This window comes from Oncorhynchus mykiss, chromosome 31, assembly GCF_013265735.2.
Source record: "Oncorhynchus mykiss isolate Arlee chromosome 31, USDA_OmykA_1.1, whole genome shotgun sequence".
Lineage (NCBI taxonomy): Eukaryota > Metazoa > Chordata > Actinopteri > Salmoniformes > Salmonidae > Oncorhynchus > Oncorhynchus mykiss.
In genome coordinates, this window is record NC_050571.1 from 22,897,962 (window position 1) to 22,914,220 (window position 16,259).

A 16,259-nucleotide genomic window follows, 5' to 3' on the forward strand; every position below is an offset into this window, starting at 1 on the left:
TAGTCATGAGTTGTTCACTCTGTACAGTATGTAGTCATGAGTTGTTCACTCTGTACAGTATGTAGTCATGAGTTGTTCACTCTGTATGGTATGTAGTTATGAGTTGTTCACTCTGTACAGTATGTAGTCATGAGTTGTTCACTCTGTACAGTATGTAGTCATGAGTTGTTCACTCTGTACAGTATGTAGTCATGAGTTGTTCACTCTGTATGGTATGTAGTCATGAGTTGTTCACTCTGTACAGTATGTAGTCATGAGTTGTTCACTCTGTACAGTATGTAGTCATGAGTTGTTCACTCTGTACAGTATGTAGTCATGAGTTGTTCACTCTGTACAGTATGTAGTCATGAGTTGTTCACTCTGTACAGTATGTAGTCATGAGTTGTTCACTCTGTATGGTATGTAGTTATGAGTTGTTCACTCTGTATGGTATGTAGTCATGAGTTGTTCACTCTGTACAGTATGTAGTCATGAGTTGTTCACTCTGTACGGTATGTAGTCATGAGTTGTTCACTCTGTACGGTATGTAGTCATGAGTTGTTCACTCTGTATGGTATGTAGTCAAGTGTTGTTCACTGTATGGTATGTAGTCATGAGTTGTTCACTCTGTATGGTATATAGTTATGAGTTGTTCACTCTGTATGGTATTTAGTCATGAGTTGTTCACTCTGTACGGTATGTAGTCATGAGTTGTTCACTCTGTACGGTATGTAGTCATGAGTTGTTCACTCTGTATGGTATGTAGTCATGAGTTGTTCACTCTGTATGGTATGTAGTCATGAGTTGTTCACTGTATGGTATGTAGTCATGAGTTGTTCACTCTGTACGGTATGTAGTCATGAGTTGTTCACTCTGTACGGTATGTAGTCATGAGTTGTTCACTCTGTATGGTATGTAGTCATGAGTTGTTCACTCTGTACAGTATGTAGTCATGAGTTGTTCACTCTGTACAGTATGTAGTCATGAGTTGTTCACTCTGTACAGTATGTAGTCATGAGTTGTTCACTCTGTATGGTATGTAGTCATGAGTTGTTCACTGTATGGTATGTAGTCATGAGTTGTTCACTCTGTACGGTATGTAGTCATGAGTTGTTCTCTGTACGGTATGTAGTTATGAGTTGTTCACTCTGTATGGTATGTAGTCATGAGTTGTTCACTCTGTACAGTATGTAGTCATGAGTTGTTCACTCTGTACGGTATGTAGTCATGAGTTGTTCACTCTGTACGGTATGTAGTCATGTGTTGTTCACTCTGTACGGTATGTAGTCATGAGTTGTTCACTCTGTACGGTATGTAGTCATGAGTTGTTCATTGTACGGTATGTAGTCATGAGTTGTTCACTCTGTATGGTATGTAGTTATGAGTTGTTCACTCTGTATGGTATGTAGTCATGAGTTGTTCACTCTGTATGGTATGTAGTCATGAGTTGTTCACTCTGTATGGTATGTAGTTATGAGTTGTTCACTCTGTATGGTATGTAGTCATGAGTTGTTCACTCTGTATGGTATGTAGTTATGAGTTGTTCACTCTGTATGGTATGTAGTCATGAGTTGTTCACTCTGTATGGTATGTAGTCATGTGATGTTCACTCTGTATAGTATGTAGTCATGAGTTGTTCACTCTGTATGGTATGTAGTCATGAGTTGTTCACTCTGTATGGTATGTAGTTATGAGTTGTTCACTCTGTATGGTATGTAGTCATGAGTTGTTCACTCTGTACGGTATGTAGTCATGAGTTGTTCACTCTGTATGGTATGTAGTCATGAGTTGTTCACTCTGTATGGTATGTAGTCATGAGTTGTTCACTCTGTACAGTATGTAGTCATGAGTTGTTCACTCTGTATGGTATTTAGTTATGAGTTGTTCACTCTGTATGGTATGTAGTCATGAGTTGTTCACTCTGTATGGTATGTAGTCATGAGTTGTTCACGCTGTATGGTATGTAGTTATGAGTTGTTCACTCTGTATGGTATGTAGTTATGAGTTGTTCACTCTGTATGGTATGTAGTTATGAGTTGTTCACTCTGTATGGTATGTAGTTATGAGTTGTTCACTCTGTATGGTATGTAGTTATGAGTTGTTCACTCTGTATGGTATGTAGTTATGAGTTGTTCACTCTGTATGGTATGTAGTTATGAGTTGTTCACTCTGTATGGTATGTAGTTATGAGTTGTTCACTCTGTATGGTATGTAGTCATGAGTTGTTCACTCTGTATGGTATGTAGTTATGAGTTGTTCACTCTGTACAGTATGTAGTCATGAGTTGTTCACTCTGTACGGTATGTAGTCATGAGTTGTTCACTCTGTATGGTATGTAGTCATGAGTTGTTCACTCTGTACGGTATGTAGTCATGAGTTGTTCACTCTGTACGGTATGTAGTCATGAGTTGTTCACTCTGTATGGTATGTAGTCATGAGTTGTTCACTCTGTATGGTATGTAGTCATGAGTTGTTCACTCTGTACGGTATGTAGTCATGAGTTGTTCACTCTGTATGGTATGTAGTTATGAGTTGTTCACTCTGTATGGTATGTAGTCATGAGTTGTTCACTCTGTACGGTATGTAGTCATGAGTTGTTCACTCTGTACGGTATGTAGTCATGAGTTGTTCACTCTGTATGGTATGTAGTCATGAGTTGTTCACTCTGTATGGTATGTAGTCATGAGTTGTTCACTCTGTACGGTATGTAGTCATGAGTTGTTCACTCTGTATGGTATGTAGTTATGAGTTGTTCACTCTGTATGGTATGTAGTTATGAGTTCTTCTTTCTATGTTGCAACTTGCTAAGAAAAGACAAACTAGCTGTTTGCTGATGTAAGAAACACAAACTAATAGTGTCATTATAGATCGCTGGTGGATTTATATTCAGAAGCAAAGTGGAAACAGCATTGTTGTCATCAACATTGTTGCATGTGCTGCATTGACCATGCAGACTGAATGCAAGTGTCTGGTGGTTGAGGAACATCAAATGTGCTCTGAGTGACAGGGGGCGTGGCTAAGTCTGTGTGGAAAGTGGCATGGAGAGAAAGAGCGGAGAGAGATGACTCAAGTAGCGAAGTAAACTATAAAAATTGACATTACACATGGCGTATCACATTTAGCAAACTAAACATTCAAATACCGGTATAGAAGGTGAAGTAAAAACCCTAACCGGTCCCTACATCAATACCGGTATATTGTAAAATATGGTATATCGCCCAGCCCTAGTATGTAGTCATGACTTGTTCACGCTGTACGGTATGTAGTCAAAGACTAGACGTAGAAGTTATTCCTTAATCTCTTGGATCATGCGGTGCACAGAGACTCACCAAGGTCATGTTGGCAGGTAGTAACCCATCTCTTTCTCTCTGTTTCTTTCTGCAGCGTGAAAGCACACATCATGAGCGTAAGCCCCGAGCGGTGCGACCAGCTGGACGTCTGTGCACAGAGCTCCACCGGCACCTGACCACCGCACAGGAGGCCGAGGACACTCCTTCAGCTGACACAGAGGAGGACGGGGAGGAGGAGGAAGATGATGATGAGGAGGACAGTGAGTCCGAGGAGGAAGAAGAAGAGGAGGAGACCTCGAGCAGTGAGGGTGAAAGCTCCACCCCGCCTGAGCCCTCCAAGCCCCAGTTCTCCTCTGAGAAAGAAATGCGCTCTGTGGTGGAGCTCATCAAGTACATGCACACATACTGCCTCCCCATGCGCAAGCAGGCCATCTGGGAGCGCAAGGAGCGTGAGTGCCCAGGCCAGGTACGCAGGGCCAGGCCTGAGTACCCTCCTGCTCGTATCTCCCTAAACTGTCACAAGGCTGCAACCCAGGCCCAGATCTGCGCCCCTCGGCCGCGCCACGCCTTCACCCGCAGACGGGAGTTCAAAGCCAACTCTCTTCTGCGCGAACTGCTCGAAACGGTCAAATCCTTTGATGTGAGCAAGCCTTACAGACTCCACAGCCCCCCCTACACCCATAACAGAGGAGCTATCCCCAAAGCAGCGCAGGACAGAAAGACTGAGACCCCCATTCCGGCTGCCCGTTCGACCAAACCAGAGCTTAGAAAAGACTCCGAGAGCGACAGGTCCCTAGAGGCCCCTAAGAGCCCCGATCTGGAGGACGCGTCTTTCTCTGTCCGCCGCTCCCGCAGGCTCGCCTCTTTCCCCAGCCGCTTCGCCAAGAAGGTGCGTGCTGGCCGGATGAGGGTCGAGCCTGTGTCGGGAGCCGGGCACCTTGGCGAGGAGGACATGGCGGTCAAACACCCCATGGGACACGGCCTGGAGAAAGACACCACCACCCCTAACAACAGTACTTCTTCCCAAACCACGGCAGACACAGTTGAACCCGATAACATCTGCTGTCAAAACGGTAAGGAAGATGAAGTCCTAAGCTCTCTACAACAATCCTGTTGTGTTAGTCCACATGACTCCATCATGCATCATCTTTGTTCAATTTGACGTGACTGAAAAATGGAGAGCCCCAGCATTGTTACACAGCGTGCCAAGCAAAAGGCTGTTTCTACACCTGCTAGATCTGCTGTGGTGTTCTCTGACCATGCATGTAATCACTGGTACCATTGACTCTTTCTGTTGTTTTCCTTATTGCAGTGAAACGCAGCTGCCTCTGTCTGCCGCTGATTCCCATATCTACAGGGTTTGTTTTCGATACTACATTCCTAAACACTACAACACATACAGTTGAAGTTGGAAGATTACATACACCTTAGCCAAATACGTTAAAACTCTGTTTTTCACAATTCCTGACAATTAATCCTAGTTAATATTCCCTGTCTTAGGTCAGTTAGGATCAGCAATTTATTTTAAGGATGTGAAATGTCAGAATAATAGTAGAGATAATGATTTATTTCAGCTTTCATTTCTTTCATCACATTCCCAGTGGTTCAGAAGTTTACATGTACTCAATTAGTATTTGGTAGCATTGCCTTTAAATTGTTTAACTTGTGTCAAACATTTCGGGTAGCCTTCCACAAGCTTCCCACAATAGGTTGGGTGAATTTTGTCCCATTCCTCCTGACAGTGCTAGTGTAACTGAGTCAGGTTTGTAGGCCTCCTTGCTCGCACACGCTTTTTCAGTTCTGCCCACAAATGTTCTATAGGATTGAGGTCAGAGCTTTGTGATGGCCACTCCAATACCTTGACTTTGTTGTCCTTTGGAAGTGTGCTTGGGGTCATTGTCCATTTGGAAGACCCATTTGCGACCAAGCTTTAACTTCTTGACTGATGTCTTGAGATGTTGCTTCAATATATCCACATAATTTTTCTTTCCTCGTGATGCCATTTATTTTGTGAAGTGCACCAGTCCCTCCTGCAGCAAAGCACCCCCACAACATGATGCTGCCACCCCCGTGCTTCACGGTTGGGATGGTGTTCTTAGCTTGCAAGCCTCCCCCTTTTTCCTCCTAAACATAATGATGGTCATTATGGCCAAATAATTATATTTTTGTTTCATCAGACAGGAGGACATTTCTCCAAAAAGTACAATCTTTGTCCACATGTGCCGTTTCAAATCGTAGTCTGGCTTTTTTATGGCAGTACTGGAGCAGTGGCTTCATCCTTGCTGAGCGGTCTTTCACGTTATGTCGATATAGGACTCGTTTTACTGTGGATATAGATACTTTTGTACCTGTTTCTTCCAGCATTTTCACAAGGTCCTTTGCTGTTGTTCTGGGATTGATTTGCACTTTTCACACCAAAGTACTTTCATCTGCGTCTCCTTCCTGAGCAGTATGACGGCTGCGTGGTCCCATGGTGTTTATACTTGCGTACTATTTCTTTTGATTTTCCCAAGGTAGGCCTTGAAATACATCCACAGGTTCGCCTCCAATTGACTCAAATGATGTCAATTAGCCTATCAGAAGCTTCTAAAGCCATGACATCATTTTCTAAAAAAATTCCAAGCTGTTTAAAGGCACAGTCAACTTAGTGTATGTAAACTTCTGACCACTGGAATTGTGATACAGGGAATTATAAGTGAAATAATGTGTCTGTAAACAATTGTTGGAAAAATGACTTGTGTCATCCTCAAAGTAGATGTCCTAACGGACTTGCCAAAACTATAGTTTGTTAACAAGAAATTTGTGGAGTGGAGTGAAAAATGAGTTTTAATGACTCCAACCTAAGTGTATGTAAACTTCTGCCTTCAACTGTATACTGCTAGCCCATCTGTCCAGAGTCAGCAATCACAAAGCTCTTTTTAATGTTCACTTCTGGAACTCTTCCATGTGTAAAATTACTGTGATGTTATGTGGTTCTCAGAGAGTTTGTTGCTTCTTTGTAGACTCTGTAATATCCCCAAAGCACTCCACAGAAGCCTTTCATGGTAACACAGATCGCAGATAGCCCTCAATAGGAGACGTAGCTTGTACTGTAATACCAATCACAGACGGCTGTAAAGAAAAACATGACAGGAAAAAGGGAATGCTCACATACGCAATGAAAATAATACAAACTTCAAACATGAACCTTCATAAAACCTACTAAACCCTCATAAACCCTCATAAACCCTACTAAACCCTCATAAACCCCTCATAAACGCTACTAAACCCTCATAAACCCTACTAAACCCTCATAAACCCTACCCTACTAAACCCTCATAAACCCTACTAAACCCTCATAAACCATACTAAACCCTCATAAACCATACTAAACCCTACTAAACCCTCATAAACCATACTAAACCCTCATAAACCATACTAAACCCTCATAAACCCCTCATAAACCCTACTAAACCCTCATAAACCCTACTAAACCCTCATAAACCCTACTAACCCCTCATAAACCCCACTAAACCCTCATAAACCCTCATAAACCATACTAACCTCTCATAAACCCTACTAAACCCTCATAAACCATACTAAACCCTCATAAACCGTACTAAACCCTCATAAACTATACTAAACCCTCATAAACCCTACTAAACCCTCATAAAACCTACTAACCCCTCATAAACCCTACTAAAACATCATAAACCATACTAAACCCTCATAAACCCCACTAACCTCTCATAAACCCTACTAAACCCTCATAAACAATACTAAACCCTCAAACTATACTAAACCCTCATAAACCATACTAAACCCTCATAAACCCTACTAACCCCTCATAAAACCTACTAAACCCTCATAAACCATACTAAACCCTCATAAACCATACTAAACCCTCATAAACCCCACTAACCTCTCATAAACCCTACTAACCCCTCATAAACCCTACTAAACCCTCATAAACCCTCATAAACCCTACTAACCCATCATAAACCCTACTAAACCTTCATAAACCCTACTAAACCTTCATAAACTATACTAAACCCTCATAAACCATACTAACCCCTCATAAACCATACTAAACCCTCATAAAACCTACTAACCCCTCATAAACCCCACTAACCTCTCATAAACCCTACTAAACCATACTAAACCCTACTAAACCCTCATAAACCATACTAAACCCTCATAAACCATACTAAACCCTCATAAACCCCTCATAAACCCTACTAAACCCTCATAAACCCTACTAAACCCTCATAAACCCTACTAACCCCTCATAAACCCCACTAAACCCTCATAAACCCTCATAAACCATACTAACCTCTCATAAACCCTACTAAACCCTCATAAACCATACTAAACCCTCATAAACCGTACTAAACCCTCATAAACTATACTAAACCCTCATAAACCCTACTAAACCCTCATAAAACCTACTAACCCCTCATAAACCCTACTAAAACATCATAAACCATACTAAACCCTCATAAACCCCACTAACCTCTCATAAACCCTACTAAACCCTCATAAACAATACTAAACCCTCAAACTATACTAAACCCTCATAAACCATACTAAACCCTCATAAACCCTACTAACCCCTCATAAAACCTACTAAACCCTCATAAACCATACTAAACCCTCATAAACCATACTAAACCCTCATAAACCCCACTAACCTCTCATAAACCCTACTAACCCCTCATAAACCCTACTAAACCCTCATAAACCCTCATAAACCCTACTAACCCATCATAAACCCTACTAAACCTTCATAAACCCTACTAAACCTTCATAAACTATACTAAACCCTCATAAACCATACTAACCCCTCATAAACCATACTAAACCCTCATAAAACCTACTAACCCCTCATAAACCCCACTAACCTCTCATAAACCCTACTAAACCCTCATAAACCCCACTAACCCCTCATAAACCCTACTAAACCCTCATAAACTATACTAAACCCTCATAAACCCTACTAAACCCTCATGAACCCTACTAAACCCTCATATATCCCACTAACCTCTCATAAACCCTCATAAACCCCACTAACCTCTCATAAACCCTACTAAACCCTCATAAACAATACTAAAGCCTCAAACTATAATAAACCCTCATAAACCCTACTAAACCCTCATACACCCTACTAAAAATCATAAACCCTACCAAACCATCATAAACCCTAACAAACCCTACTAAACCCTACCAAACCATCATAAATCCTACCAAACCCTCATAAACCCTACTGAACCCTCATGAACCCTATTAAACCTGCATAGCACCTTAAGAAATCCTAAAGAAACATCAATTCAGCACTCAGCAGTATGCTTTGTCCCCCTCCCATCCCCTCTACCCCAACTCCCACACCCCTTCCCCTGGCCTTGATGATGACTCTGTAATCTTTCTCTCTTTCTCTCTCTCTCTCTCTCTCTCTCTCTCTCTCTCTCTCTCTCTCTCTCTCTGTCTCCCTCTCTCAATTCAATTAAAGTAAATCTCTCTCTCTCATCCCCATGATCAGAGATACCCAGTATGCCAACAAGCCATTTGAGCAGACTCTCAGCGTGGACCTGTGTGGCACAGCAGGTAATGTTGGGGCTTTGAGTCAGTGTTGATCATTGTGACGTCTTTTACACCTTGACTTCACGAGACTGGATGGGAGCAGGAGTTTGGATGTATATCCTATTGTGTCTGTCAGAAGTAGCATAGTACTGTAACATAATGCACTGTAGACCAGTGTATCTAGTGTAGATATAGTACTGTAACATAATGTACTGTAGATATAGTACAGTTACATAATGTACTATAGACCAGTGTATCTGGTATAGATATAGTACTGTAACATAATGTACTGTAGACTGTAGATATAGTACTGTAACATAATGTACTGTAGACTGTAGATATAGTACTGTAACACAATGTACTGTAGATATAGTACTGTAACAATGTACTGTAGATATAGTACTGTAACAATGTACTGTAGATATAGTGCTGTAACAATGTACTGTAGATATAGTACAGTTACATAATGTACTATAGACCAGTGTATCTGTCATAGATATAGTACTGTAACATAATGTACTGTAGACTGTAGATATAGTACTGTAACATAATGTACTGTAGACTGTAGATATAGTACTGTAACATAATGTACTGTAGACTGTAGATATAGTACTGTAACATAATGTACTGTAGACTGTAGATATAGTACTGTAACATAATGTACTGTAGACTGTAGATATAGTACTGTAACATAATGTACTGTAGATATGTACTGTAACATAATGTACTATAGAGATAGTGTGGCTAACAGCTTAGTAGTAGAGTGGTAGAGGAGAGGGGAAATGTATTTGTATTGTGTTGGAAAGAGCATGACTACACTCTATTCCTGGGTAAATGTCATCTTGGGTAAATGTCATTTGCTTCCATAGCTACTTGGGTAGCAGAGAAAACAGATATCACAATGCAGTGACTGCCACTGATATCGTCCTCAAAATCCATAACATTTAACAATTGAAAGTCAAATATTCAGTCAAAATCATTGTGTGCCTGCCTTGTGCCATAACAAAGATGCTGTGCTACTGTAATGTTTACGATGTAACAGCCTCAAAGCAATTTGTTCTATTAGGAAAGCCGTTGAAAGACAGCTATTCTGCAATGTCGCTGTCATAACCAGACAGTTACTCAGTTCAGTAACAGATAGTACAACCAGTAACAGTTGATCATTAACATTCACTGTCTGTGAATCGTTGATGTTTTTCTGATGTTAACCCATCAGAGCTGTTTGAAACCACATGACTTATGAGAGTGGCGTGTGTTTTCAGGCCTCACCCCTCCCACCACCCCCCCTCACAAGCCTGTGGAGGATGAGCTGTTCAAGCCTGAGGGGAAAGGAGAGTCCCCCCCGAAGGGTTCTTGGCTCTCCCGGGCCAACTCCCGCAAGTTCCCCGAGCAGACCGAACTCTACGCTCAGCTCCGCAAGATGGGCCAGGCCAGCGATGCAGATCCCAAAGTCCACCAGACGTTTGGAGACCACGACTACTGCCTGCTGAGCCTGGGGGAGCGTCGGAAGAGAACCGCCGCCATGCTGTCCCACTCTCTGTTCGGACACTCTTCTTCTGAAGGGCCAGAGCCTAAGGGGGAAAAGGCGCTGGGGGGCGAGAGGCATGGACATCAGCGTGAAGACAAACTCTTCTCCAAGGTACCAGAGTACCTGAGTAACGGTACCAGGGCTGACAGCAAGGGGGACAGACGGAGGGCGACCGCGGAATCACCCCAATCAGGATCGCCCCATGCTATATCACCCCACAAGTCAGATGAAGAGGGGGAGCACTCCTCCCTCTGCTCCCGCTCTCCCTCCCCCATCCTCCACTCCAGCTTCTGCCAGCCCCACTCCCCTAGCAGTAAGCCTGACATCAGGTGAGAATATAAGCCAAAGATATACGGATTTACATTAGTAAAATATGTCTAGTGAGATCTATCTCTCTTCAATATCAGATTTGCAACTTTTCTGTTTACACTAGTCTTGGATGTGGTGTGGCCCAAGCCACATTCCTGCCTCGTGTGTGTGTGTGTGTGTGTGTATCTATTAGCATACCGTAAATACCGTAGTATATAGACAAACCAAATAGGAATAGCAATTCAAACTATACAGGAGCTTCTCATATCAACCATATTGCACATAGTGTTGCACACTTGATTAATGCAATGATTCACAAATGTGAGGATATTTTAAGCCTTTAATTTTCTATTTGGCTAACAGTAAAAATGCTGTCTACTGGTATTAAGGTTATTCCTGCAGGGACATGTGGGACATGCATGTGGTAGATGTCTACCTCCGGAGGTAGTGTGGGAGACATCTCTTAAACGTCCAATGCATCTGCTTTACCTCAATATCAAATAATTTCTGGGTAATAATTAAGAGCCTTACTGTGATTATTTTCAATTAAAATTGTAAAAAATAAACGGAAATAGCTTCTTAGCAAAGAGCAATTTCTCAAGCAATAATTACTAGTAGTGGGGAGGGGAAAACTGAAAGCGATCTGTTATTGGCAGATAGGTTTGGAACCCTGTTTCTTATTGGTCTATAAACTATTTTACCGCCTGTTGATGTCACCAGGCAGGCCAAAACTCCATCCCATCAAAACAGGCTGAAATTTCAGGCGGCCTTTTCAAACAGCTCTTACTCTAAAAGGGCATTAATCATAATTTTACAGTATTATTCCAACCTCATAGTGTGGAAATATATATAAAACACAGGAAAATAAAGTGTTTGACTACACTGGGCCTTTAAAGAGAGATTTGAATCTAGATCAGACTCTTTACCTAGTTTGAGTCATCAAAATAGTGTCGTGTAAAGAGTCCCTGATCATTCTGATTAACAGTCAGCCAGGAGTCCTGTGGCTCTTCTCATTGTTATGTGACTCAGGTTCTTCCATTCGCTCCTGTCTAATATCTCTGCCTTGTGTCTCTCTCTCCTCAGCTGCGAGAACTCTGAGACGTGCCACGGAGACAAGCAGGGGAACAAAATCTCCAAGTCTGGGATTCAAATTGACGAGGTAACATCAGTTATTCCATTATGAGTTTTAACAAAGTCATACAACCCTGTTATGTACACTGAATAAACATGTAAATGCAACATGTAAAGTGTTGGTCCCATGTTTACATGGGCTGAAATAAAATATCTCAGAAATGTCCCATACACACAAAAAGCTTATTTCTCTAAAATGTTGTGCTCAAATGTGTTTACATCCCTGTTAGTGAGCATTTCTCCTTTTCCAAGATAATCTATATGTGGCATATCAAGAAGCTGATTAAACAGCATGATCATTGCACAGGTCTACCTTATTTTGGGGACAATAAAAGGCCACTCTAAAATGTGCACCCCAAGTTTTTGAACAGTAGTGTATGTGTGAAGTAGGCGTGCTTTGCCACTGCAGCAAGTGTCTTGTTCTGACGGTTACCATGGTGTCGTTGCCTAGGACAACTGCCAAGTGTTCTACATTCACAACCTGCCGAGCAGCGTCACACAAATTATGCTGCGCAAACGCTTCGAGGCCTTTGGCGACCCAGAGGACTGCAAAGTCATCACCAAAAACGAGTAGGTCCATTTTATCTGCCTGCCTGGCCTGTCTGCCTGCCTGCCCTGTCTGCCTATCTGCCTGCCTGGCCTGTCTGCCTGAAATGCATCTTTCTGTCTTTGTGTGTGTGTGTGTGTGTCCATAGGGAGCGTTGTGGAGTCATCAAGTTTCGTCAAGCGCCCAGTGGCCAGCAGAACCAGAAGCACAGACGAGAGCCGCTCTTCCAGAACAGAGGGGGTGGCATGCACAGGCTCAGCAGGAAGAGATACATTGATCTGGGTATGCAGAGATACAGTCACAACATGAATGTAAAATGTTAAGGAGTGTGAACTGTTGACAGTGCTAAGATACTTCATGTGTAGTATCTATTTCTCTCTCTCTGTAACATTGATGTAATGGAGTTGGATGTAGCCATGATGACTGTTCTAACAGAGCTTTTTCTGTCCAGACGAAGCGGGACCAGGGCCGGTAAAGAGCAAGTATGACGCCCTGGACTTTGACACCCTGCTGAAGGAGGCCCAGAAGAGCCTGCATCGCTGACGGGGACTCGGCTGGCCTCGCCTTAGAACCCCCAGACTTGCCTCAGTACCTCAACCAAGGCACCTCGTCATGTTTACATTTTTAACATTGGAATAAGAAACGGACCTTGTCTCTTTTGACTGAGGATACTACCGAGGAAGCTAGCGGGGGTTGGAGGGATGGAGGGAAAAGCAACCAAACAACATAGAAACTCTCTGAACACAAAAGCTGCTTCCTGTCTGTGTTCATGACTTATTCGTGACTCGTTCTCGCACCATTGGGAGTTGGCGTGCAGGCGGGCGAGACCTTTGTAACAAATGTTTCTCCCTCCGTTGGTCATTGTGGTGTGTGTGTCTGCGTGTGTGTCGTTTTTTTGTACCCCCTTGGTCACTACTGGTGCAACTGCAAGCTCAGCTGTATTGGATGTTACGTCGTACAGTATATAACGAGCCTGCTCTATATTAGCAAACTTGTGGATGTTAAAACTATCTGTGTTATGACATAAAATACAATAGCAGAAAAATCATTTTAATAACTTAAAAGAGTTTACTAATCGAAAATGAAAAGAAAAAAATCTTGATTTATGTCATTTTAGTGCTTCCTTAATTGAATCTATGCACTCTTAACGAGGTAATACTGTTTCTTCTCTCTACTTGTTCCCCCTACTCTGCCTGCTTTACTCTGAAGGTTCCCACTGCTGAAGAGATAGACAACCTGCTAACACAGCGTTTTCCAAACTCGGTCCTGGGCCCCCCCTGGGTACACATCTATTTTTTTGCCCTAGCACTACACAGCTGATTCAAATAACCAACTCATCATCAAGCTTTGATTATTTGAATTATCTGTGTAGTGCTAGGGCAAAACCCAAAACGTGCACCAAGGGGGGACCAGGATCGAGTTTGGGAAACGCTGTGCTAACACTAATCTAGGATGGCAGTCACTTCCTATCCTGCCAACACATAAATGGGGTTATGACAACCAATGCTATTATGTCATGAAGTAAAGTTCAAGGCATATTTACCCTATGAAAACTCACTCACTCTCTGAAGAAAATCACAAAATCCATCTTTGTACTTTTGGAACATGTGACTCAGTCAGTAAGTCAACTTATTCAAGCACAGAGTAGAATCAGAGATGTACTACAAGTTCCAGATATACCCTAAACTTTAGTAATGGAATGCACACCTGAATGATCAGAATGTAGAGCCCCTGCCTGAATCCAAGTGATTATTATTAGGATGATTGTTATTATATGAATCCAAGCCTCTGTATTCTTTAATAGAGCTCTAATGCAGCCTGTGTCTTTTGTGATACAGCCAGCTGTGTAGCTGAGGGAGAGCGAGTCCGAGGCTCACCGTACAGGGGAACTACCTCTGTATCTGATGATGGTAGAGGTAATACTACCATTAACACCTGAGAGAGAGGGGTGGTGGGATATCAACCCTGTTGAAGTCTGTTGAAATTTCCCAGAGGTATGGATGGTACTACATCAGTCAAGCACGTCAACCCCATTTGCTCTCCTTCCCTCTCCTTCCCCCTTCCCTCTGCTTCCCTCTCCTTCCCTTTACCTTTCCTTCCTTCCCTCTCCTCCCCTCTCTTTCCCTCTTCCCTCTCCTTCCCTCTCCCTTCCCTCTCCTTCCCTCTTCCCTCTCCTTCCCTCTCCTTCCCTCTCTTTCCGTCTCTTTCCTCTCCTTCCCACTTCTCTCTCCTTCGCTCTCCTTCCCTCTCTTTCCCTCTCCTTCCCTCTCTTTTCCTCTTCCCTCTCCTTCCCTCTTCCCTCTCCTTCCCTCTCTTTCCCTATTCCCTCTCCTTCCCTCTCCTCCCCTCTCTTTCCCTATTCCCTCTCCTTCCCTCTTCCCTTTCCTTCCCTCTCTTTCCCTATTCCCTCTACTTCCCTCTCTTTCCCTATTCCCTCTCCTCCCCTCTCTTTCCCTATTCCCTCTACTTCCCTCTCTTTCCCTCTTCCCTCTCCTCCCCTCTCTTTCCCTATTCCCTCTCCTCCCCTCTCTTTCCCTATTCCCTCTACTTCCCTCTTCCCTCTCCTCCCCTCTCTTTCCCTCTTCCCTCTCCTTCCCTCTCTTTCCCTATTCCCTCTCCTTCCCTCTTCCCTCTCTTTCCCTATTCCCTCTCCTTCCCTCTTCCCTCTCCTTCCCTCTCTTTCCCTATTCCCTCTCCTTCCCTCTTCCCTTTCCTTCCCTCTCTTTCCCTATTCCCTCTACTTCCCTCTTCCCTCTCCTCCCCTCTCTTTCCCTATTCCCTCTCCTTCCCTCTTCCCTTTCCTTCCCTCTCTTTCCCTATTCCCTCTCCTTCCCTCTTCCCTCTCCTCCCCTCTCTTTCCCTATTCCCTCTCCTTCCCTCTTCCCTCTCCTCCCCTCTCTTTCCCTATTCCCTCTCCTTCCCTCTTCCCTTTCCTTCCCTCTCTTTCCCTATTCCCTCTCCTTCCCTCTTCCCTCTCCTCCCCTCTCTTTCCCTATTCCCTCTCCTTCCCTCTTCCCTCTCCTCCCCTCTCTTTTCCTCTTCCCTCTACTTCCCTCTTCCCTCTCCTTCCCTCTCTTTCCCTATTCCCTCTCCTTCCCTCTTCCCTTTCCTTCCCTCTTCTTCTCGGGTTCTCTCTCACACTTTTTATTCTCTATCTTCCTTCTACTCTGAAACACTTGTTTACTTCTCCCAAGCTCTCTGATAGGTGAAGGAGGTCAGCTTGGTTTCAACGCTAAATCTCCCACTTCTCGCCTCGTGGCTAAAAACTCAAAATAGATTGTGTGTCAGTTTTTAGAGTCAGTCTCGACCGTGTATCCAATGTGTACCTGAGTGAGTCTTCTGTCTGTGTCTCGTGTTTGGGTGAGCGCTGCCATCGCTGGGGATCCCAGGGGGACCCATGGCCCTCTGGTGTGCTGGGAGACTGAAGACCTCTTCTCTCCCCCTCTTTTTCTTGTTTTCTTAAAGGACCAGGTTCCCCTGTCCTCTGGTCCCTCAATACTGTGCAGCCTTTCTGTGTGTGGGCATGGGGCCTTGTGCTGCCCCAGCCTTGGCAAACCCCCTTTCCTTTTTTTCTAAGGTTTTATCCCTGTCTCTCTCTACCCCACATTTATCTCATCTCCTCCTCTTTACCACATAAAGCTGAATGTTTACATCACTGAATTCTCCTTCCACTTTATTAGAGCGCACACTAAGTACAAAGACGCCTTATATTAGAGAGTATCCAATCAGGATATGCCTTCTTGGCTTACCCTAGAAGGTGTACTGAATTTTTAAAAAATGTCAATTTAGTGCTATACATACTGATTGAGAAATGAGTTGTCATCTGAAAACCCCCTTACTAATCAAAATAAAAAAAGCTGAAAGAGTATTTGTGCTTAGTATGTATACTACTAAACAGTGAGAGAATGTGCAGGTTTAC

At 43.2% G+C, this 16,259-nt stretch overlaps 1 protein-coding gene across 1 annotated transcript in view; it reads left to right on the top strand.

Annotated features, from left to right (window-relative positions):
* Positions 1 to 14,487, top strand: part of LOC110504406 (peroxisome proliferator-activated receptor gamma coactivator 1-beta) — a 112,729-nt gene extending 98,242 nt beyond the window's left edge. Inside the window, exons 5-12 of the mRNA XM_036970536.1 lie at positions 3,364 to 4,342; positions 4,582 to 4,627; positions 8,785 to 8,849; positions 10,088 to 10,682; positions 11,746 to 11,821; positions 12,245 to 12,363; positions 12,489 to 12,622; positions 12,792 to 14,487. Of these exons, the coding sequence (XP_036826431.1) occupies positions 3,364 to 4,342; positions 4,582 to 4,627; positions 8,785 to 8,849; positions 10,088 to 10,682; positions 11,746 to 11,821; positions 12,245 to 12,363; positions 12,489 to 12,622; positions 12,792 to 12,883 (2,106 nt within the window). The 3' untranslated portion in view covers positions 12,884 to 14,487. The remainder of the gene's footprint in view (positions 1 to 3,363; positions 4,343 to 4,581; positions 4,628 to 8,784; positions 8,850 to 10,087; positions 10,683 to 11,745; positions 11,822 to 12,244; positions 12,364 to 12,488; positions 12,623 to 12,791) is intronic.
* The last annotated feature ends 1,772 nt before the right edge of the window (positions 14,488 to 16,259 follow it).